The following is a 22,001-nucleotide window of genomic DNA, read 5'->3' as shown; positions in this document are numbered from 1 at the left end:
CACAGATATGAAGCAAACATATTTTGCTGCAGCGCTGAGCTGTGCTGCGTGTGTCAAAGCCCAAGGGTTACCACTCGTAAGTTCTGAGGAGCTACAAGCACTTATCAATCTGGATGAACTCAGATCTGGAGCACAGCAGTAAGTTTCCTTGGAATGCCTGTCCAACAGCTCACTACCTTTGGAGCATCTGACGAGAAACCTGAGATTAACATTATGATCAGATTACAAGACTTTGCTTATGCATATCCCGACCGAAATCGAGTCTTCGGTGGGCAAGGACACAACGATACCGTCAACTTCCTGGCCGAAGTGTTGGAGTCGACCGGCTATTACGATGTTGAGATTCAACCATTCGTCGAGCTTTACTCGGGTGGATCCAGTTCTTTGTCCGTCAATGGTGTCGAGACAAACAACACCCTCCTTACTTATACGCCAAACGGCAGCGTCAATGCATCCCTGGTAGCCATCAACAATCTAGGATGCGATGCGGCAGACTTCCCTCCCGAGGTTGCAGACAACATTGCTCTAATCTCGCGTGGAACATGTACTTTTGCTCAGAAGTCAACGAATGCGGCCGCGGCAGGCGCACTCGCGGCTATCGTCTACAACAACGTTGAAGGGTCAATTGCTGGTACGCTAGGTGGTGTTGGCGACTACGTTCCAACTGTTGGTACAGATCTTGGAACTGGAGAGATGCTCCTTGCGGCTCTACAGAATGGCACTATCCTCACAGCTAATTTGAATGTTGATGCTGTTCTCGAGAATCGCACCACTTACAATGTCATAGCTGAAACGAAAGGTGGGGACCACAACAACGTGCTCGCCTTAGGAGCTCATACCGACTCTGTTGAAGCTGGTCCAGGCATCAACGACGATGGTTCAGGTACAATCGGCATTCTGAATGTCGCGATCGGACTGACGAACTTCACGATCAACAACGCCGTTCGATTCTGCTTCTGGTCAGCTGAGGAGTTTGGCCTTCTAGGCTCAACCTACTACGTCTCTCAATTGAACCAGTCTGCTGAGGAACTCGCTCGTGTTCGAGCCTACCTCAATTTCGACATGATTGCTTCCCCTAACTATGCTTATCTGATCTATGACGGAGACGGAAGTGCATTCAACCTTACTGGACCAGCGGGATCTGCAGAAATCGAGGCACTTTTCGAAGACTACTACACTCAGGAAGGAAAACCATACAACGCCACTGCTTTTGACGGCAGATCTGACTATGGCCCATTCCTCGATGTCGGAATCCCCGCTGGAGGTATCTTCACTGGTGCCGAGGTACCGAAGACAGCAGAGGGACAAGATATCTGGGGCGGAGAGGAGGATGTTGCATTTGATGAAAACTACCATGAAGCTGGAGACAACATCTTCAACCTAGCACTTGATGCTTTCTGGTTGAACACAAAGCTCATTGCTCATGGTGTCGCTACATATGCGCAGAGCTTCGATAGCCTGCCGCAACCCACCAGCATGACAAAGCGAAGTGCGCATATGTCCAAGGTGAGGCGGGCGGCTTATAACGGTTATGGTAGCCATGGCGCTCATCATTGCAACTCCAAACATGAGGATGTTTCGAGGTAAATTGCTTTGCTTCAGATAGCCTCGATAAGTACCAACCCTAGCAATTTCTCTCACGCACATCTTCCGTGTATGTACTTCTCCGCCTGCTTCTGGAGATTGGTAGATTGTTGAAAGCGTTTGGTAGGTACCGGACGTCAATCTCGAAGCACTCACATCGTCTGACTGTGAGCCCTTCTACGACACTACTGGCACGCTGAAGCTGAAGAGCAACGATGAAGCAGACCTTGCCACCGGTCGCATTCCATGATGGTCAATCATCTTCATTGGTCATATCGTGTCTGCTACAGGCATAACCAGCATATAGTGTGATCTATCTCTGCCACTAGTATACAATGCCATCAACGACTTTTAATCTTAGCTCTCTCCTTCATCTGCTTCTCCCTCTGGCTCAACACCCCTTCCGCAACAACCCCAGTAAACACCATAACGACACCCCACCACTGCATACTCGTCAACCTCTTCCCATACCACACCACACTCAGAACCATAGTCAACATTTTCCTCGTCACTGTCACCGTGACAAGCACAAGACTACTGAACCGCTCAAGCGTCGCGTAAATGAAGATCTGACCGATCGCACCAGCGGCGCAGAAGCCTAGTATATCGTTGAGGACGGCTGGATGGCGCTGAAGGAATGATATCGCAGAGGAGAATTCTGTTGTCGCGGTGGAGGGGACGAAGCTGGGGAGGAAGGTGGTTGGGATGAAAGGGGTGAGGAGGAGGTAGGATACTTGGAAGACGAAGCCTAGGAGATTGGTGGAGACCATCATTTGGGGACCTTTGATGGAGCCGTAGCGCTGTGGGCTTCTGAAGAGGTGGTCTTGAATTGTGTTGGTTAGGCCGTCGAAGAGGAGGTTTATGCCTAGCAGACTTAGGCCGTAGTATGAAAGTTTTGTTGCGTTGCTGTGTCCTTTGCCCGATTTGGGAGGGTGGTAGAGGGTGAAGACTGCCACTCCAGCTGTTACAGCTAAGACGATGAGGTATTTATTGAGTGGATAGCGCTTGTTGAATAAAGTAATGTGTAGAGCCATTACAGGTAACAACTTGCAGGATTTGGCAAGGACAAATGTCAAATAGTCGACATGTGCTAGACTTGCGTAGCCAAATGGGCTCGCCAAGGTAGCTGTTAGGCTCACTAGTAATAGTGGCGGCAGGGCGGCACGAGAAGGTAGGAGGCTGTATGTTCCTGTTGAGCCATAGAGGTAGACACTTCCGGAAAGGAAAGCAAAGAGTGCTTGAATAGTGTTAACGAAAACAGGGTAACGAAAGTATTCGACGGCCGCTCCATCTCCGGTTCCCTTTGCGTGGGCGGGAAATAAGGAAGATGGTTCTGGGGTGTAAGGTGTAGTGTTTATGCGCTCTTGCAGAAGACCCCAGGTCAGGAAGGAGGCATAGATCCCTCCAACACAGACTATCAGGGAGAGTATGCTTGGTTGGGCTTGTGATTGTTTCGAAGGTACACGAGGTGCATTTCTCTTCGAGGTGAGGGTAGGTGCTTTTGCGCCGCCATTGATATGGCCATTGCTGTATACGCTGGTGGACTGTGGGTTGCCAGCCGGTAGTCGCATGACCTCTCCTGAGTCGATGCGCTGCATCGGTGACAACTGTTTTCGACGTGGCATCTGGCTAGGAGATCGAAAGAATGACTAGGGGTGGGGCTAGAGTTGCGCAAGGAGTCCTGGAAGTGGATGAGGCATTCGTGCACAGATGCCAGACTGGCATCATCGCAGGCATGTCCGGTAGAGTGGCTGATGATCCTAGTCTAGCTGCCGATCTCCCGTTGAGCCTCAATTCTGAAACCTTGTTGCGCTAAGCCCACCGGTACTGGAAGAGACTTTCACTAGACAAACTGATCCATACCCAGTGGAAGTCCTCCTCTTCAAGGATCAAATATCTACAAAGCTTCTCGCTTTATGCGCTTATCACAGTCTGTAACCGGGAATGTGAAAATATCCACAATGACCAACCTCCAACCAAGCGCCATCACCACGCTTCTCGAAAATGCTTCTACAAAGTCACCACGCGAAGCACTAGCCATCGAGGCCCTACACAACCTCCAATACCAACACCGTTGGACAGATCTCAAACTCTTCACAGTGTTATCACCGACATCAAGCTCCAACACATCCACACCTACCAGCTCACCATCACGTACGCGTCCACGTGGCCGCTCACAGTCTCCAGCACAAAGTGCCGTCTACTTAATCTCCGGCTTACCACCACGTCATCTGTACATACATCCCGACATGCAAAAATGGTTGATCAGGAACAACGTCACCGATGAAGACGTAGATGTACAGCGTGAATGGGTACTGCCGCTGAGCCTGGGTGAGAGATGGAGTCTACGACAATTCTGCTGGGTCTTTGACGGTCTGCCTGAGAGAGAGGTTTTGCGCCTGAGTAAGGACGGAAGTGTTGATACGGAAGACGAGGCTGACTTTGAGTGGAAGGACAGCAAGAGGGCGTTGCTGGGCATGTTGGCGCATAATGGTATGGGTGGGGATGGCACGATTGCTTACTATATTATGCAGGAGGGTGAGGTGAAGCCCAGGCAAAATGGATGAGTAGCGATATGCAGTGTTCGTTGGAGGGTCCATTAAAAACATTATTATGCAAGAGTAGATCAGTGGTTGTGGAATAGGCAAGCTGCGGTGTGTGGATCGACTACAATTTGATGGTTCACGCGTTTGTCAACAGACTAGAAAGGACAGAACAGGGAGGTCGAACTGTGCTCTCACGAATGCACGATTACATCCATCGTGGGCCATGCCTATCCGAGATAAACATCACTCACAACAGGTTCGGGAAACAACGACGAGCTGGTCGACAGGCTACAAAGCGCCCGGTGGGGCATGACTGAATTTGATTAAAATCTCGCAAACCAAACCACATTGAAAGTGATGAACAACAAACTATGGTTGACCTATAGAATCTTGTGATCTCGGCTCCCAATCGCCAACTCAAACTCTTCTTTTACGAGTTTGAGCTCGATTTACAGGCCAACTATTGACTGCTAGGCACTATTTTGCCACTATAATGCATCAACACCCCTTCCGCTGAAGTTTAAGGCTCAGCTAGCAGCTCCTCGCCCGGCAGCAGTCACCTAGCTTGACCCAAATCCTGAGGCCCAGGCGATCAACTCGCGTCTGTATAGTGAGAATTCAGGAGGTAGACTGCTGCCCTATCGTTAGTCATCTTCTTCGTCGCTCTCTTCCGCATCAGCGCTCTCTTCAATTACAATCTCGGCTCGGCGCTTCTTTGCACCTTTACCAGTGCTTTTCAGATTCGTGTTGCTCGTATCGACATGATAGACGTTGCTCGTGGTATCGTGATTGTCTGGAGTATTCCTATTTTTGCCCTCCTTGTTGCCCTCTTCAACTCTCTTCTTCTAGGAAGAAGTAATTGCCTGCCAGTTTCTGGTGTTGATCGTTCTGAGACTGGTACTTGTTGATTCGAGGTCGGAAAGTGTTTGGATCTCGGCGGAAGGTAATATCAAGGTTCTGTAGGAAAGTGTTGCAACCGGTCAATAGAGATTCAGGCTTGTTGGCTCGCGACTTGATACCTGGTTGACCGTCAAAAACAATGACCCTGTCTGCTAAATATGTCGCCATAATGAAATCGTGCTCAACAATAAAAGCAGTCTTCTTGTTGTGCATAATGAAGCGCTTGATAACACGAGCAGCAATAATACGCTGCTCAGAGTCGAGATAAGCAGAAGGCTCGTCGATGAGGTATATATCAGCCGGCAGGCCAAGCGCCAACACAATGGCGACTCTTTGTAATTCACCACCTGACAAGTTTTGAACTTCCTGGTCAATAAAATCGTCAAGCTTAAGTGGTTTATAGACGTCAGTCTGAAATTGAGGGTTGAGGAAGGCAGCCTTGATTCGCTTGAAAAAAAGCTGTCGTACTGTGCCCTGGAACTTGGGCGTGATTTTCTGGGGCTTCATTGAGATGTTCATGGCAGGAACCTTTTGGGTACCATCTGGCTTCTCGGCTCCAGCAAGCATGCGGCAGAAAGTGGTTTTGCCTGTACCGTTCTCGCCCATCATAACAACGATTTCGGAATCCGTAAAGTCGCCACTCTTGACGGTAAGCTCGAAATTTCCCAGTGTCTTCTTCATGGAAGGATAGGAGAATGCACGAGCCTTGTCAGTCATGTACTCCTCGCCAGCCTCTGTGAGACGGAAGGTCAATGCTTCCTCCCGGAAACGCAGGTTCTCAGAAGGGATGTTACCATCCAAAAAGATATTGATACCTTCGCGGACTGAAGATGGAAGAGTGACGACACCATAAACAGCAGGTCGACCATAGAGCACACAAATGAAGTCGGATAGATAGTCGAGGATGGACAGATCGTGCTCAACCACGATAACATAGTCATCGTCTCGGAGGAGTGAACGCACAGTTCGTGCAGCGGTCAGACGTTGCTTGACATCGAGATATGAAGAAGGCTCATCGAACATGTAGACGTCGGCTTTCTGAACGGCAACGAGAGCAATGGCGAAACGTTGCAGCTCGCCACCAGACAGAACAGCAATCTCTCTGTCCGCGACATGGTTCAACTCAAGGGCATCCATGATCTCATCAAGGTTACCCAGCTCGCTCCTTGCGGCTATCAATGGTCTGACAGTCTTGACGTCTCCTTTGATCGCTCTTGGCAACTGGTCGACGTATTGAGGCTTGACGATTGCCTTGAGGTCATCTTCAAGCACCTTGGTGAAGTAATTTTGTAGTTCCGAACCTCTGAAATATTTTAAAATCTCTTCCCAATCAGGTGGGTTTTCGTATCGTCCTAGGTTTGGCTTGAGCTTTCCACTGAGAATTTTCAAGGCTGTACTCTTTCCAATACCGTTGGTACCGACCAGACCCAAAACTTGACCAGGACGTGGCATAGGCAGTCGATGCAGTTTGAAAGAGTTGGCTGAATATCTGTGTGTGACCTGGGTTTCGAGATTGGTAGGTAAGTTGATGATGTGAATGGCTCCGAAGGGGCACTTCTTGGGACAGATACCACATCCTATGCATAGTCGTTCGGAGATGTAGGCAATCTTTGACTCGGGAGTAACCTCGATACACAACTTTCCAGTTCGCACGACAGGACAGGACTTTTTGCATTCTTGTCGACATTTCTTCGGCTTGCACTTGTCGCTATTGACAATAGCGATTCTGAAGTAATGTCAGTCATGACCAAACATGTTGAGGCATTACGCCTTACCTCGTCAATTTGTCCGCCATGTTTGCGGTCGATAAAAGTAAAGGCTACTCTCAGGCACAGAATACTTCTGGCAAATGGACCGAAGGAAGGCTACAGCACAGGAGACTTCCAATGCAGAGACGGGCGTGTCGAAGATGGTCCGCAATGGATGACACCGATTCACAGTCACTTACCGTCACCTACGGCACCGTTTGCTGTATCGTAATATGGTGAGTGTAGACACTACCCAACCTAGAAATTTGGGCCGCACAGTTTGGCTGCGGAATTGCCCCTCATGTCATTGGCAGGTGCGGCGGGCAAACGCTAACCTAAAGTGGTGTGGTAACAGAACCAGCTACCAGGTCCTCCAGCCACGATATCAAGATAGCCGTGACTAAGACCTAGATTCGCCCTGCAAAGAGGCCTACCGTTGTGACGAACGGCGTGAAATGCTTGGCGTTGATCGATCGCCTTTGGCGCCTTGCAGCTTGCAGTTGCCGGTCGTATCTTCTACAGTTGCACCACTCTGCTTTCGACTCTACATGTCAACCACCGCGTCGACAACGTCGTGAGTTGTTCCACCTAGCACCCTGACAGTGCTTCTGCCGGGTGCTAGACCATCATGGAAGGTACGTGTCCCTTGCCCAGAACTGTTCTACTACCATACAATATCACTATCGAGACCTGATCGGCTGCCCGTCTGTGAATGGTCTATACACGTCCCACCGGACTCGATAATGTGTTTGCTCTGGCTCTCAGACGTCGAGAGTGAGGTCTCGGAGTTGCATCGACCTATTGACAGAGATATGGCGATCTTCTTCGCGTTTTCCACACCTCATTCCGATCTTTGGCTGGCCAACCCGACATCACTATCAACCTTTCCATTGACCCATCATGCTTTCATCACTTCAATTTTCAAATCGATGTCATTCCCTCCAAGAATGGTTGTAAAGAATGTCCATAGTGTTGTCTGAGTCGCGTTAATTCGATTTACTGGCACTTCATCTGCATTCTCTACTCGTCGTTTCTCTTCCTAGCTTACCTTGCTGACGTCCTACCAGTAGTGGGCATAGAACCTGCCTCTTCGGCCGACTCAAACATGCTCTCCTCGAACGGAGATGCTTCCCCTGTTGCCAATCAACATATTCCTAATGGTGCACACCACCACCACGTCGAGCTCGATTCCTCCGAAATAGAAGACCATGACGCTGCTCTAGCCTCATCGACACCAGCTAACGACATGGTCGGGTCAACATTGATAGAACGTTTAAACAGCAATGAGGACGGCGAAGCAGATGATGACGCTGATGCCGACGCTGACGGTGACTACGAGATGGAAATTGAGCACAAGCAAGAGCCTACCGACGAAGAAGCAGCCTCGTCCTCAGATGAGTCGATCAGACCTGCTAAGAGGAAGCTTCCCCCTACCGAAGAGGATGATTACATGCGTAACAATCCAGATCTCTACGGCCTGCGTCGAAGTGGTCGTGCGAGACCTACGCAGACGCTCGCCGAGTCCTCAGATGAGGAAGATTCTGATGCTATCTCTCGTCCTCGAAAGCGTCTCCGACAGTCATCACGTCCCGTCTCGAAACAGCATACGCCGAACGTCGAGAGCCTCAGCGATCTAAGCGACAACTCTGATGAATATGGTGGTCGTCATAAAAAACTGACCAAGAAACAAAAAAAGCGCTTCCTTGATTCTTCCACTGGCCTCAGCCCTGCTCATGCCGAAGTTCGTTTCTCAACCCGTCGTGCTCACAAAGTCTCTAACTACAACGAGGATGACGAGGATCCTTTTGTAGAAGATGAATCAGAAATGATGACACCCAACCATTGGGCTACTGCCCAAGAGGAAACCGGTCCAGCAATTGACATCGTCCTCAACCATAGACTGAAACCAGACATTACGACACCACAGCACACTAAGGAAGAGTATGAGTTCTTGATAAAGTGGCAGCAGCAGGCCTACTTCCACGCCACCTGGGAGACAATTGAGAGCTTAGCTGGTGTTCGGTCAGCACGTCGGCTTGACAACTACATCAGGAAGACCCTTGCTGAAGATATTCGGGTCATGACAGATCCGGAGATCTCTCCTGAAGAGAAGGAGAAGTGGATTCTCGATAGAGAACAAGTTCTTGACGCAATCGAGGACTACAAAAAGGTCGAACGAGTCATCGGTGGTCGTCCTGGCGAGGAAGACAACGAATATTATGTCAAGTGGAAAGGCCTTTTCTACGATAGTGCAACTTGGGAAGCGGCCGGTCTCGTCAGTGAGATAGCACAAGATAAGGTCGACGCTCATCTGAATCGACAGACAGAGAATTTCAAATCTGATTCGACAGAGCAAAGCCCTGCTACCCGCTCAAAATTCACTAGACTTCACGAACAGCCAGACTACATCAAATTCGGCCAGCTAAGAGACTTCCAAATCGTTGGCCTCAATTTTCTGGCTTTCAACTGGACCAAAGGCATGAACGTTGTCCTTGCTGATGAAATGGGTCTCGGAAAGACGGTTCAGACTGTCGCCTTCCTCAACTGGCTTCGTCATGATAGAGGCCAACAAGGTCCCTTCCTTGTCGTCGTTCCGCTATCTACGATGCCAGCCTGGGCTGACACCTTCGACCTGTGGGCTCCTGACATTCACTATGTCGTCTACAATGGCAACACCAACGCCCGGAACATTATTCGTGACTATGAGCTCTTCCCTGACGGCAATGTCCGCCATCCTCGATTTCACGTTTTGCTTACTACCTATGAGTACGTTCTGACAGATGCCACCTTCCTCAGTCAAGTCAAATGGCAGTTTCTTGCCGTTGACGAAGCTCATCGACTGAAGAATCGGGAGTCACAGCTATACGATCGTCTTCGTGAATTCAAAGCTCCTGCTCGACTATTGATCACTGGCACACCTGTCCAGAACAACCTCGGCGAGCTGTCAGCACTTTTCGATTTCATAAATCCTGGTGTCGTGAACATCGATGAGAACATGGATCTTACAGCCGAGGAAGCCAGTGCCAAGATTGCTAAACTTACAGAGGACATCAAGCCATATATGCTGCGTCGTACAAAGCAAAAGGTTGAGAAGGATCTTCCTCCGAAAACTGAGAAAATCATTCGAGTGGAACTTTCTGACATCCAGCTCGAATATTACAAGAATATCCTGACGAAGAACTACGCTGCTCTCAACCAGGGTGCAAAGGGCCAGAAACAATCCTTATTAAACATAATGATGGAACTGAAGAAAGCTAGCAATCATCCGTTCATGTTCCCGGCCTGTGAGGAAAGGATGGTACCACAAGGTGCTCGCAAGGAAGAGGTTCTCCGAGCCCTCGTTACCAGCAGTGGCAAGATGATGCTTCTCGATCAACTTCTGACAAAGCTCAAGCGTGATGGACATCGTGTGCTGATTTTCAGTCAAATGGTCAGGATGTTGGACATACTCGGTGATTATATGGATTTCCGTAACCATTCTTACCAACGTCTAGATGGCACTATTTCTGCTACAGCACGACGAGTTTCCATCGAGCACTTCAACGCTCCTGACAGCACCGACTTCTGCTTCTTGCTGTCGACACGCGCTGGTGGTCTCGGCATCAATCTTATGACAGCGGACACTGTCATCATCTTCGACTCTGACTGGAACCCTCAGGCTGATCTTCAAGCCATGGCTCGAGCTCACAGAATTGGCCAAACAAGGCCTGTCAGCGTGTATCGCCTCGTGTCAAAAGAAACCATCGAGGAGGAAATTCTCGAGCGAGCTCGCAACAAACTCATGCTAGAATTTTTGACAATTCAAAGAGGCGTAACGGACAAAGAAACGCAGGCTCGCAGAAGCGCTTTGGTTGGAGAGCCTGGCAGCTCTAATGAAATATCGAGGATATTGAAGAAGAGAGGCCAGCGCATGTTCGAACAAACTGACAATCAAAAGAAATTGGAAGAATTGGATCTCGATGCTGTTCTCGAGAAAGCAGAAGACTACAAGGTCGAGCAACCTGACGGCACAGAGGCAGATGGTGGCGAAGACTTCCTACGAAGTTTCGATTTCGTTGATGTCAAAGTCGACGATATGTCCTGGGACGACATTATCCCGAAAGAGCATTTGGAAGAGATCAAGGCTGAAGAACAGAAAAAAGCTGACGAAAAATACCTTGCTGAGGTTATTGAGCAGAACAAGCCAAGAAACGTTCGTAATCGTGATGCAGATGATCGTGAGGCACGCCAGGCCAGAAGAATTCAGCACCGCGAGGAAGCTCCATCTGACAGCGAATCCGAGGAGAACCCAAATGCCGACCCGTCTCGTCCGCTCAATGAGCGAGAGTATCGCTACTTAATCAAGGGTCACCTCAAGTTTGGTGCTCTCGACGATCGAACTGAAGAGTTCCTGGGCGAGGCTCGTCTGCGCAATAGGAACTTCGACATTGTCAAGACTGCTATGCAAGAGGTTCTTGATCGTGCAACCTTTTTGTGGAAGGAAGAGCAGGACCGAATGACGAATCTCGAGCGATCAGGCAAACAAATTACCAAGAAAGACAAGAAGGCAGTACTGTTCGAGCACAAGGGTGTCAAACGTATCAATGCCGAAACTTTGCTCGATCGTCCAGGTGAGATGCGGTTGCTGCGAGAGGTGACTTCTCTTCCAGATCCCAAAAGCTTCCGCGTTCTGGAAGCGACCAAGGCTGCAGGTTATTCTTGTCCATGGGGTGCTCGCGAGGACGGCATGCTCTGCGTCGGTGTTGCTAGGCATGGTTATGGTTCATGGGAGAAGATTCGAGACGATCCTGATCTCGGTCTACAGGACAAGTTCTTCCTTGAGGAGCATCGTGTCGACAAAAAGGCGGAACGTGAAGGTCAAGAAGGCCGCCATGCCAAGTCCCCTGGTGCCGTCCATCTTGTAAGAAGAGCTGATTATCTGCTATCGGTCCTGAAGGCCAAGTACGGTGACGATGCTCAAGCTAAGAAAGCGGTCGAAAATCACCATCGAAACAACAAGAAGCAGCGTGAACACAACGAGCTCAAAGCTTCTACTCCAGGCGGTAAAAAGAGAGAGTCTGACAAGCATCGGCATCGAACAGGCAGCGCTAGCCATCGAGACAGCATGGAGAGATACCCCACTCCACGACTGGACTCGCGGCACAGCAGAGATGATCGCGACCGTGAAAGAGAGCGCGATCGAGACCGAGACCGGGAGAAGGATCGACCTAGGGATGATCGCGATCGTGATCGTGAACGAAAGCACAAGGTCGAGCGTGAGCACTCCACCAACCATCGACATGGCAGTGAGCACAGACGAGCAGATAGTCATGCGAATGGGACTTCGACTGCCGAGGAGGACCAGATGATGAAGATCATGTTCAAGCCCGTCCGAGAAAGCTTAAAGAACATGAAACTGGCTACCAAAGGCAATATTCCTGATAGTCAGGCTCGAGCTAACGCGCTGCGGGGGTTTCTCAAAGAAGTCGGCGCATTCATCTCCGATTCTATGGGTGATGTCGAGGAGGCTCATGATTCTATGGAAAAAAGATTCTGGTAAGTGATTCAGAATCCAAGTTGCATAGACTTAGCTAATTTTCGTGAAGGGAGTATGCTGTCACATATTGGCCCAACAAGGGTATCAAAGGTGATGAGTTAGCCACCATTCACCGCAAGATTATCGCCTCCGAGAAAGACCTCGCTGGCGATGCCTCTCCACAAACACAAAACGAGACGAATGATCACAGACCAAATGGTCACTACCATACATCACCGCCACGATAGCATCACGAGGCACCCGAGAAGACTGCGACGCCCTTTCAACCTGTCTTAGCACCTTCCAGCTATTCACTAATCGTTCCACAGGTCCATCCTGACTACTCACGACGAGTACGGAGATTGACCACCCAATCTGAATTTTAATACTTGCTATATTCTTTACAAGGTCATTTAAACGTTCGTGGTTGCACAGAGCAAGAGCTTAGGTCGTTATCGGCGGTCAATTTGTTACGACGCGAAAAGCATGATGTTCTTACGGAGTTCCGGTAAATGTTGAAGTTGAGAAAACGAACGTCGTGACGACGATGACTTTGTATTAGATACCCCCTGATGTCGAAATGACTAGACGGCATTCATTGATGGCGAGGCGTTTGCGTTTTACAGTACGAGTTAATGTATGAGTAATCACTTGCGATGATATCATTGCTGATGGGCAGTAGGAGAGCCATCAAGCACGTTGCTGCCGCTTAGATGCGGTTAGATTATGGTCAGCGTTGGCGTCGGGTACATAGCTGGGGACGAATGAATAGGCCAAGTTGGAGGTAAAGACCCCACTGCCGACATGCATGATGCTGTGGATAGCGGCGCGGATGTCGGTGCTTGACGCCGATGAAGCATGTATCGTTGACACAAATGTCAAATTGAGACTTGCCAGAAAGGCACACTTCAGCTTGAGTACCTCTGCGATGGTTTTGATGTATTTGACAATGGTGCAGCTCTAGTATTGCTCTGCATAGCGATATTTCGACAGTGGCGCCAGGGTTGCTTCCGGCTCACCTTCCTTGCCCAGATATCATGGCTGGTTCAAGTTTCCTTACTCAGATTGGCTGGCCGTTCTCATTCCTACCATAGTAACACGACTTCTGCTCACCAACATGGCCTTTGTAAAGCAATATTCGTTCAAACTATACTTACTGGCTTTAACATTCAAGGATCGTTGTTCGGCTGTTCCTTCCCAATAGTGGTGCTGTTCGTGGAATAGAAAGACTTGTGTTTTACTGGCACACACCTGCCGCGTTATCATGCTATTTTATTCACGTCATTCCTGCTACGATACCCCCCTCCGTCCGTACTCTTCCATCATGTTTGGATGATATACTGTCCACCAGATGACATCCAGACAGGCTGACGTTTCACTACAGCATCTTTCTCTCAACAACAACTGACTGATAAGAGCATCAAACAGCTCATGCCTGTTGAACCACTTATAGGTAAATCATTAACCCAACACCATACGAAGTGTAACGTTGTTTCCACTACTCTCGTCCAGTCACAACTGCCAATATGCCACCGGAAGCACGCTATTATCAGAACCCTGGCAGTCCACTCTCACACCTAGATTACCACACCGAGCTCCTTGCTTCGCTAGGTCGCATCAATATCTACAACCCACCCGTGGCGACCTGCTCAACAGGTTGGAGATTCAGCGGCTTGTACAGCGGCCCTACAGGCATAGCATACTTGTTCTATCGCCTATCCGAGCTCCACCCTGATCTCGAGTTCAAGCAACAATCTTTGTTGGAGTGGGCTGAAGCTTACTTAGCACTAGGGAACCATGTCAAGAAACACAACCCAGATGCCAGCCATTGCGGAATTGCAAACGAGACACTTGCTCACACGGCGGTAAGCAGCCTGATCTTGAACGACACCAGTCTCGCGGAGAAACTGTGTGCGTACGAGAATATCATCAACGACGCCAGCAATGACGGGAGCAACGAGTGGCTCTACGGACGAGCAGGATATCTCTTCTTCCTTCGAGCCTGCAGGAGACACTTTGCAAAATCCAACCACACCAGTACAGTCGATAGACTCACCAGCACAATGAAGAAAACCACCAAGCGGATCGCAGAAGTGCCTTTGCCATGGACGTGGCATGGGAAGGAATATCTCGGCGCAGCGCACGGCACCATAGGCATCATTTCGCAATGCATCCTATCCGACCCTAGCACATCAGAATTACTGACAGACGCCCTCGAACAAACCCTCGCAACACAATACCCAAGTGGAAACTTCCCATCCTCAAATCCACCATATCACGATGAACTAGTACAGTTCTGTCACGGTGCACCAGGTTTCGTCATCGCTCTACAGCCTATCTTAGGGCATTTCAGCGATAGGACGAAAGTGCACAAGCACATCACACACGCAATGCAAATTGCACAAGACACAATCTGGGAAAGGGGATTGTTGACTAAGGATCCCTGTCTTTGCCACGGTATCGCAGGTAACGCCCTGGCTCTAGATGACCAGGAACGATTCGAGACTTTTCTGAGCCTGATGACAGCGGACTCCTTGGAGCAGAATGGATGGCTCCAGGAAGCCGGACATACGGATAGATTTGCTAGCTTGTATGATGGAGAGGCTGGACGAGCTTGGGTTTGGGCTGTTGCTGACAAGGGACTGGGCGTGAAAGGAGGGTGTATTGGGTTTAGTGATGTTTGAGCCTGCTTGCGGAGCGCCAAAGCCATCAAGAGTTGAGAGAGATGCACGAAGCTGATTTCAGTCGAGTCTAGGGCACGCTCGTGAACACAGCCAACGTCCGAGTCAAACATTGAGAAGACTCCAGAGTATACCAGGTTAGTTTCTTGGTATGTCTGAAACATTGCTAGAACGCTGAAGTCTTGTGAGTGTAGGTATATCCTAATTAAAATATATGTCTATCGCTATCACCATTGCCGCCCTCCTCACCAATCCGGAGGTCAGCTGGTGAAGCTCAAAGAAAGGGAGCTCGGCCTAAATTCCTGATTCAACTCAATGTCAAAGGGTATCATCAAAATCATACATAATGCCAAAGATGAAATGCCATCAAATTCGTATCGCGTCGTCAAAACATACCCACTCACTCCACACCTCCAATCCACCTCGTCGCCCCCCATCCAAACTTACAGACTCTCACTCCTAATTCTCTCAGCTTCCCTCCCACAACTCCCACAATACTCCGCATACCACTCCAACAACCTCGCCTGCTCCTTCTTACTCCCACCAGTCCCCGCAACAAGCGCTTTACCACCGCCACTACTACTAGTCCCGTTCGCATCAAAAATGGGTTCAATAGCCTTACAGCGCCTATGCTCCGCGATGGCGAATTTCTCGTATTCGCCGACGATGACCTCTCGCTCGATGGAGTTGACGACGCGCATTGCGACGATGAGATCGTGTCTTTTTAGTGCTAGGTTCTCGCGCGTTAGGTGGAGGCGGTGAGCGATCGCGGTTTGTGGTGAGGAGGGAGATGGTTCGCTGAGGTGTAGATGGGAGTGGAGGAAGGGGTCGGAGGTGGAAGGGTTGAGGTAATCGTCGTGGAAGACGCTGTAGCAGACGTTTGTGTCGATGGAGGGGAGGGATCCTGTGCTTGCCATGGCGACGTCGAGGTCGGAGAGGTAGATGGCTCGACCCATTACGTTATCTGGGGTAACGCCGAGACGGCGCATGAAGTTGGCGGTGTTCCGCTCGTTGTACCATGCCCAGCTGTCGCGGAGGGTGAAGAATGAGCTGTATAGCACGGTGATGGCGAGGAGGGCGAGTATGAGACTGTTTGCTGACATGGTCTTGTTTAGCCAGGCGGCGAAATCGAGGATGGCCTGCATGATACTGCCGATCCAGCGTTGAGCTGCACTCGTCAGGTCTTCTATGAAGAGGCGGACTAGCGTACGACGCTGGGGTGATCGCCGCATTTCGATGTTGTAGGCACTCTTCTCGATGTGCAATTGTGTTATCTCACTGCTGTGTCCGACTTGTCCGAATATCTGGATTGCTTTCTTGGTGCGTGAATGAAAGCCTAGGCGCCGAACTTGATCAGTTACCAGGTCGGTGAGGTCCTGAGCATCGAGGTCTAAATCGTCAAGAGCGTGTTGTTCAATGATTCTGTTGATGCCAGGTACCCATGGATCGGCTGACCAGTCGACGCGGATGTAGATCGCGAGCTTACATTTCGTCTTTGCAACGTGTGTAATCACTATCTTGGAGATCAAGCGATAGGCGGACTGGAAGGGCAGATGCCAAGGGGTTCGTCGGTCTGTGACCACGTAGCAGAGGTGTTCGTTCATCACATCTATTGTCTGATAGTCTCTGACCCCGCGCATCCGTTCACGACCGAACGTTCCTGCAAGAGGAATACTGAAGCTGAACTCTCGACCCAGACGACCAGGACTGTCCTCTGAGATGGGAGACCAAGGTCCTTGTTTCAGATCCCGTGCTCGCCGCTCGTGCTGTAAGAGCTGCCACAAGGCTGATCGATCGCCAAACATAACATGGAAGAGTGCTTTAGGAGAGATGTCGTATTCGCGCTCGACAGCGAGACGGTTGTAGCCTGGTGGCACATATTTGACAGGCTGTGCAGGTAGTTTGAATGCTGATCTTTCGTCGAGCGATCCATAAAGCCCATGGTCTATACGAGTCGGGGCTCGGTATTCACTGACCGCTCTAGGTCGGTTGCCGCCGTGAGCATCAACAGGAGTATCTCCCGAGATATTCTCCCAGCTATCTGAACTGGGTGTACGCTTCACGACTTCAGTCTCCAGTCTCATGAGTTGCTTGATGACTTCTTCTAGCGACTGTGGTTCTTCAGCTTGGCTGTTCTTCACCAGATAGTTCAATCGTCTTTGCAAAAGCTTTAGTGGCTCAAGGAACGTCTTGATGGTGATACGAGTGGTACCACTTGACGATTGCTCTTTGAAGTGCACAAACAGGAAGTCACAATCTTTGCCAGGAGCAGCCGTAACTTCGTCTACTGATGATAGAGAGATGCCGGATGTTAGGACAAGACCGAAATGATTGCTATAGAAGTACAACTCTTTCGTCGTGACATAGGCGCGACCAGGAAAATCCTGTTGACCACTCGGGTTCCATGTCGCTCTAAAGACCATGGTTAACCTCTCATCGCGTCGCACGTTCGGAAAGAGTAGCCTGAATTGTGCATCTTGTGTCTTTAGTTGGAGGGGATAGTAGTTGGGGAAATCAGGTAAAGCAGAATCCTTGCTGAGACGAGATATGTTCTTGTCAAAGCTGATTGTATTTCTGTGGCGCTTTGTTGGCGACGGAGTACGACCCCTCGGTATACTTGGGAGTGGAAGTGCTAGGTCTGCAGATTGTGTGTCAGTACTTCGGACAGTAGCTCTGATCGGTGAGTTGGATTTTGGAGGTGACCCGGACGGCAGCAGAAGAGGACTAGCTTGCAAGGTTGGCTTGTGGTCCGAGACGACCCTGAGCTCACTACGATCAAAGCGATTAACAAAGCTCGAGTTTGAGCTGCCCCAAGTATTGGCAAGGACTGCATTCGGAATACCGTATCTGCCTGTGACACTTCCCCGGATGCCAAGTTCTCCTGAGACAGCCACAGCAGCTTTGCTCAAGCTCGTTGGTGCTGGAGCATTGGCAAGCGTTGAAGGGGCGAGAGTGCTAGGTGGCATGTCCCTCAAAGCAAGGGTGAAGGCAGATTTAGCGTGCTTGGGCGTCAAAGGATCATCAGACCGTACGAGAGGTATGCTCGGGCCGACAGGCATAGAACCATGGCTTGCTGCTATCAAACTGGCAATGCCGCCGGCAGGGTTAGATGTGCTCGGGGAGGCAGAAAGCTGGGGAGTAGTCGGCGCACGTCTGCTGAGGTCGAGCTTGGACATAATACGGCTTGCATGATCTCGTTGAGTTTCGTCAACGCCAGTCCCTCTTCTCGAGACATCAAAACTTCCTCTTCGATCGTCAGAACCGGGGAGAGGGAGCGTGCTCGAATGCTGTAGAGCCATGTCGTCTGTTGCTCCAGGTTCGGTGGAAGCCAAAACGGACGTACCAAATTCAGGCACCGGAGGAGCAGAAATAGAGAAAGCAGGGTCGCTGGTTGAGGTGCCAGAAGTCAGACTGTCACTTGAAGCAGGATCATGGACAGCTTTAGCCTTGGCAGCTTCGAAAGCAGCAATCCAAGCAGTGAGATCTGCCTGAGTCTCGGCCTGAAGGAGTATAGTGTTTCTGTTTGTTTTGAGCTCGAAGCAGAAGCGGCGCTCTTCCTGAGGAGCAGATCTTACAGCGCACAGAAGCACACCCAACCTCTCACTCTCTTCGACACCACCGAGTCTTGGGTCGTGAACAAGCCAGCCAAAGACACCGTTGCGGACAAAAGCCCAGCGCTTGAGCCAAACAGTACGGGTAGGCTTGCCAGAATAGGTCCTCAGAAAGAGCCAGCCAGCTCGTTCACCATTCTTAAAGGTTGCCTTTGCTGGCGATCTGGTCAGAGCAGCACCGGCGGTGCTGGCTGTGTGAGAATGGCCAGTGGTATGTTGCAAGGAATAAGCCGAATAGTCATCCAGCTCACGAGAAGGCCTGGTAGTGATTTCAGCCTCTTCTTCAAGCTGCTTCCGGGCAGCGGCCAACTCCCTCTGAAAGCTACTTTCACTGTTCTCCATCTCTCGAATCCAGCCTCTGACTCTGTCCATATCTGCAGCGCTCTTTTGGAAAGTGGTAGCGGTATTATCTCTCGCCTGGCGCATCTCCCTCCACTGATCGCTGAATATCCGGACGAGCAGTTTATCCAGTTTGAATCTGAATTGAGGAGTCGTCTGGAACAGATCCATAACAGCTCTCAAATATTGCTTTCTCGTTTCGTGCAGCTGAAAGGCCTCTTCTCTGATTGAGGATGGTTCTTTGTATCTGCCCAGAGCCATGTACTTGGAGTGTAAAGTATCATATTGCTTCTGCCAATGGTCAATGCTCTTTCTTGTCTCTCTGAAGACCTTGAGCTCGTTGGACTGAAACAGACGGATTGGTTCGCACACTAGTGAGGGCAGCCTTTTGATAACAGTGACCATGCTCATCCAGTAGTCCTTGGCTCCCTCAGCATACTTTCTCATAGCCAGTACGCTGTAGTCGTGGTCGAGCATGGTCTCGGAGACGGCGGTAGGGATAACGGCGCATTGTGTGAAGTTGTTGATGATGTTCTCGAGGGCAACATGTTCGGCAACGAGCCTGTTGGTGGCCTTTAGGTAATCGTCGAGCCATTTCTCGAGCAAGTCGATCTGCTCAGTATAATGCTGGATAGTTGCTCGGCTTGTAGGAGAATCAATAGCAGCCTCTTTCAAGCCAACGGGGATCAGATTGATCAACCTGCCCACCTCGATGAGATCTTCTGTAGGAGCCAGCTTGCGAGACGGCTCTTTTGGGACCGCTGCTGGCAACGGTAACGACTTTGCCACCTCCATTTTAAGGTCGTCCTCTGTAGCTTGCAACCATACTGCGTTGTCGCGAACAGTACACGACAGCCTGAGAGATCGAGTACCGTTACAATGGCCTCGCTCGTCGATCTGAACGTGCCGTTCCAACGTCGCGTGTTTAGGCGCGATGAGCCCTGCAGAAATAGGCCCAAGCCTGACCAATAACACGTCCTACGGGGTGGCGCTGAGGCCATCTTGACCCCGTAATCATCTGTTCCGAGCCGCCGCTGTGTAGTATCCACCAGCCGCATCTGCAAAAAAGTTCGTCACATTAGCAAAATTGGAGATTCTCGTAAAGTACTACTCGAGTTTGGCGAAAGCACACTTCTTACTGTCAATACTGCTCGAGTCATGGCGAGGGCACTGCTGAGTGACAGTGAACCCGACAGCTCTGACAGCGAGGCTGGTGGTGCCGAGGTCAGTAACGATTTGAAGGTCAACCAGGACTTCGCAAAAAGATTTGAGCACAACAAGAAGAGAGAAGAACTACAGAAATTGGAAGAAAAGCTGGGCAAGTCGTCGCGGAAGCGCAAGCGAGGTGATGAGGACAACAATGGCTCTGACAGTGAGTCTTCAAGTTCATCCGAAGACGAGGATGACGAAGGCGAGTTTGCAACCGCTGCACTGGATAACGAGATTATGGCTACCTTGGAGGCGATCAAGTCCAAAGATCCTCGAGTATACGATACGTCAGTAAAATTTTATGCAGATGCCGATCAGGAACTGGAGGTGGAGAAGCAAAAGAAAGAGAAGCCGGTGTATTTAAGAGACTACCATCGTGAGAATCTGTTGAACGGTGTCAAACATGAGGAGCAGGAGGACCAACCTCTGTCCTACAATCAACAACAGGACCAACTCAAGAAATCCATAGTTAGCGAAATGCACGCTGCGGCAAATGCCAGCTCTGATGAGGACTCGGACGAAGAGGGTGGCCTTCTAGTTCGCAAGAGCAAACCCGAGGTGCCTACGCAATCCGCCGTCATCCCGGACGTAGAGACTGCTGACAGAGATCCTGAAACCTTTCTTTCCAACTTCATGGCTGCGCGAGCATGGGTACCCACAGACAGAGCCGAGTTACATCCTTTCGAGTCCGACGATGAGGAAGAGGAAAAAAGAGCAGAAGAATTCGAAGAAGCCTACAACATGCGCTTTGAGAACCCAGAAAAATCGAATGAGGCACTCAGAAGTTATGCCCGAGATACAGCAGCCAAGTTCTCCGTCCGACGAGAGGACAAGAACAGCAGGAAGAAGATGCGAGACGCTGAAAAGGCTGCGAAAGAAGCAGCCAAGCAGGAGATACGAGACGAGAAAGCACGGCTAAAGAAGCTGCGCATGGACGAGGTCGAGCAGAAAGTGAAGCGAATCAAGCAAGCTGCAGGCCTTCGCTCAACTGATTTGAAACCTGAAGACTGGTCTCGCTTCATCGACGACGAATGGGACGACGCGAAGTGGGAGGACGAAATGCAAAAGCGCTTCGGAGACCAATACTATGCCGAACAGGACGACGAGCTCAGCGACGCCAGCCTCGACGGCGAACAAGACAACAACCCCACAACAAAGAAACACAAGAAACCACACAAACCAAAATTCGACGACGACATCGATATCAAAGACATCATCCCTGACTTCCAAGAGGAAGACGAAGAAGCTGCTAACTTCAGTCTCTCCGATGACGACGACAACGACAACAACAATCAAACCCCAGCAACAAAACAGAAACCCAAATCAAAATCCAAAAAACAAGAACGCATCGCCACCCAGAAAGAAACCCGCCGCGAACGCCGCATAATCGAAGCCCTCGTCACCGACCAAATGCAACTCGACCTCGACCACGCCCTCCCCGCCTCGTCGCGTCAAAAATCCGCTGGGTTCAGATACCGCGAGACGAGTCCACAGTCCTTCGGTCTGACGTCTCGTGATATCCTGCTTGCTGACGATAGTGCACTCAATCAATTTGCTGGGTTGAAGAAGCTGGCGAGTTGGAGGGAGGAGGAGAAGAAACAGAAGGATTGGAAGAGATTGGGGAAGAAGGCTAGGTTGAGGAAGTGGAGGATGGATACGTTTGGGGATGAGGAGGGTCCGAGGGATGTGGATAACGATGGTCAGGATAGGGAGGATGGTGAGGCTCGAGCTGCAGAGAGTGATGATGAGGTGGGAGGTGTGGATATTAGGGAAGGTGGGAAGAAGAAGAAAGGTAGACGGAGGAAGAAAACAAAGACTGATGGAGTTGTGCTGACTGCCTGAGCAGTTTGAAGCAGTATATACACAGA

The 22,001-nt window shown here is 50.2% G+C and overlaps 8 protein-coding genes across 8 annotated transcripts; 5 read left to right on the top strand and 3 right to left on the bottom strand.

Annotated features, from left to right (window-relative positions):
* Window positions 1-153: 153 nt before the first annotated feature.
* LAP2_2 (Leucyl aminopeptidase yscIV) lies at window positions 154-1,587 on the top strand (the record flags this gene model as incomplete). The annotated part of the gene is made up of 1 exon (XM_064900406.1): window positions 154-1,587. One exon carries the CDS (start codon window positions 154-156, stop codon window positions 1,585-1,587), a length of 1,434 nt encoding a protein of 477 aa, XP_064753718.1.
* A 338-nt stretch (window positions 1,588-1,925) lies between these two features.
* On the bottom strand, window positions 1,926-3,209 carry HUT1 (UDP-galactose transporter; the record flags this gene model as incomplete). The annotated part of the gene is made up of 1 exon (XM_064900405.1): window positions 1,926-3,209. One exon carries the CDS (start codon window positions 3,207-3,209, stop codon window positions 1,926-1,928), a length of 1,284 nt encoding a protein of 427 aa, XP_064753717.1.
* Window positions 3,210-3,545: 336 nt separating this feature from the next.
* On the top strand, window positions 3,546-4,151 carry LTR64_006069 (uncharacterized protein; the record flags this gene model as incomplete). The annotated part of the gene is made up of 1 exon (XM_064900404.1): window positions 3,546-4,151. One exon carries the CDS (start codon window positions 3,546-3,548, stop codon window positions 4,149-4,151), a length of 606 nt encoding a protein of 201 aa, XP_064753716.1.
* An 810-nt stretch (window positions 4,152-4,961) lies between these two features.
* On the bottom strand, window positions 4,962-6,825 carry RLI1 (Fe-S cluster-binding ribosome biosynthesis protein; the record flags this gene model as incomplete). The annotated part of the gene is made up of 2 exons (XM_064900403.1): window positions 4,962-6,756; window positions 6,806-6,825. 2 exons carry the CDS (start codon window positions 6,823-6,825, stop codon window positions 4,962-4,964), a joined length of 1,815 nt encoding a protein of 604 aa, XP_064753715.1.
* A 1,058-nt stretch (window positions 6,826-7,883) lies between these two features.
* Window positions 7,884-12,541, top strand: hrp3 (ATP-dependent DNA helicase Hrp3; the record flags this gene model as incomplete). The annotated part of the gene is made up of 2 exons (XM_064900402.1): window positions 7,884-12,313; window positions 12,364-12,541. 2 exons carry the CDS (start codon window positions 7,884-7,886, stop codon window positions 12,539-12,541), a joined length of 4,608 nt encoding a protein of 1,535 aa, XP_064753714.1.
* A 1,278-nt stretch (window positions 12,542-13,819) lies between these two features.
* LTR64_006066 (uncharacterized protein) lies at window positions 13,820-14,977 on the top strand (the record flags this gene model as incomplete). The annotated part of the gene is made up of 1 exon (XM_064900401.1): window positions 13,820-14,977. One exon carries the CDS (start codon window positions 13,820-13,822, stop codon window positions 14,975-14,977), a length of 1,158 nt encoding a protein of 385 aa, XP_064753713.1.
* Window positions 14,978-15,417: 440 nt separating this feature from the next.
* Window positions 15,418-19,719, bottom strand: SIP3 (SNF1-interacting protein; the record flags this gene model as incomplete). Its single annotated transcript, XM_064900400.1, has 1 exon — window positions 15,418-19,719. One exon carries the CDS (start codon window positions 19,717-19,719, stop codon window positions 15,418-15,420), a length of 4,302 nt encoding a protein of 1,433 aa, XP_064753712.1.
* Window positions 19,720-20,082: 363 nt separating this feature from the next.
* kri1 (Kinetochore protein Spc24) lies at window positions 20,083-21,975 on the top strand (the record flags this gene model as incomplete). The annotated part of the gene is made up of 1 exon (XM_064900399.1): window positions 20,083-21,975. The coding sequence occupies one exon, from the start codon at window positions 20,083-20,085 to the stop codon at window positions 21,973-21,975; it is 1,893 nt and encodes a 630-aa protein (XP_064753711.1).
* Window positions 21,976-22,001: the final 26 nt, after the last annotated feature.

This window comes from Lithohypha guttulata, assembly GCF_036872675.1.
Source record: "Lithohypha guttulata strain CCFEE 5908 chromosome Unknown scaffold_4, whole genome shotgun sequence".
Classification (NCBI taxonomy): domain Eukaryota; kingdom Fungi; phylum Ascomycota; class Eurotiomycetes; order Chaetothyriales; family Trichomeriaceae; genus Lithohypha; species Lithohypha guttulata.
Note: the sequence above shows the minus strand (reverse complement) of the source record. Positions and strands in the feature narration are given on the sequence as shown.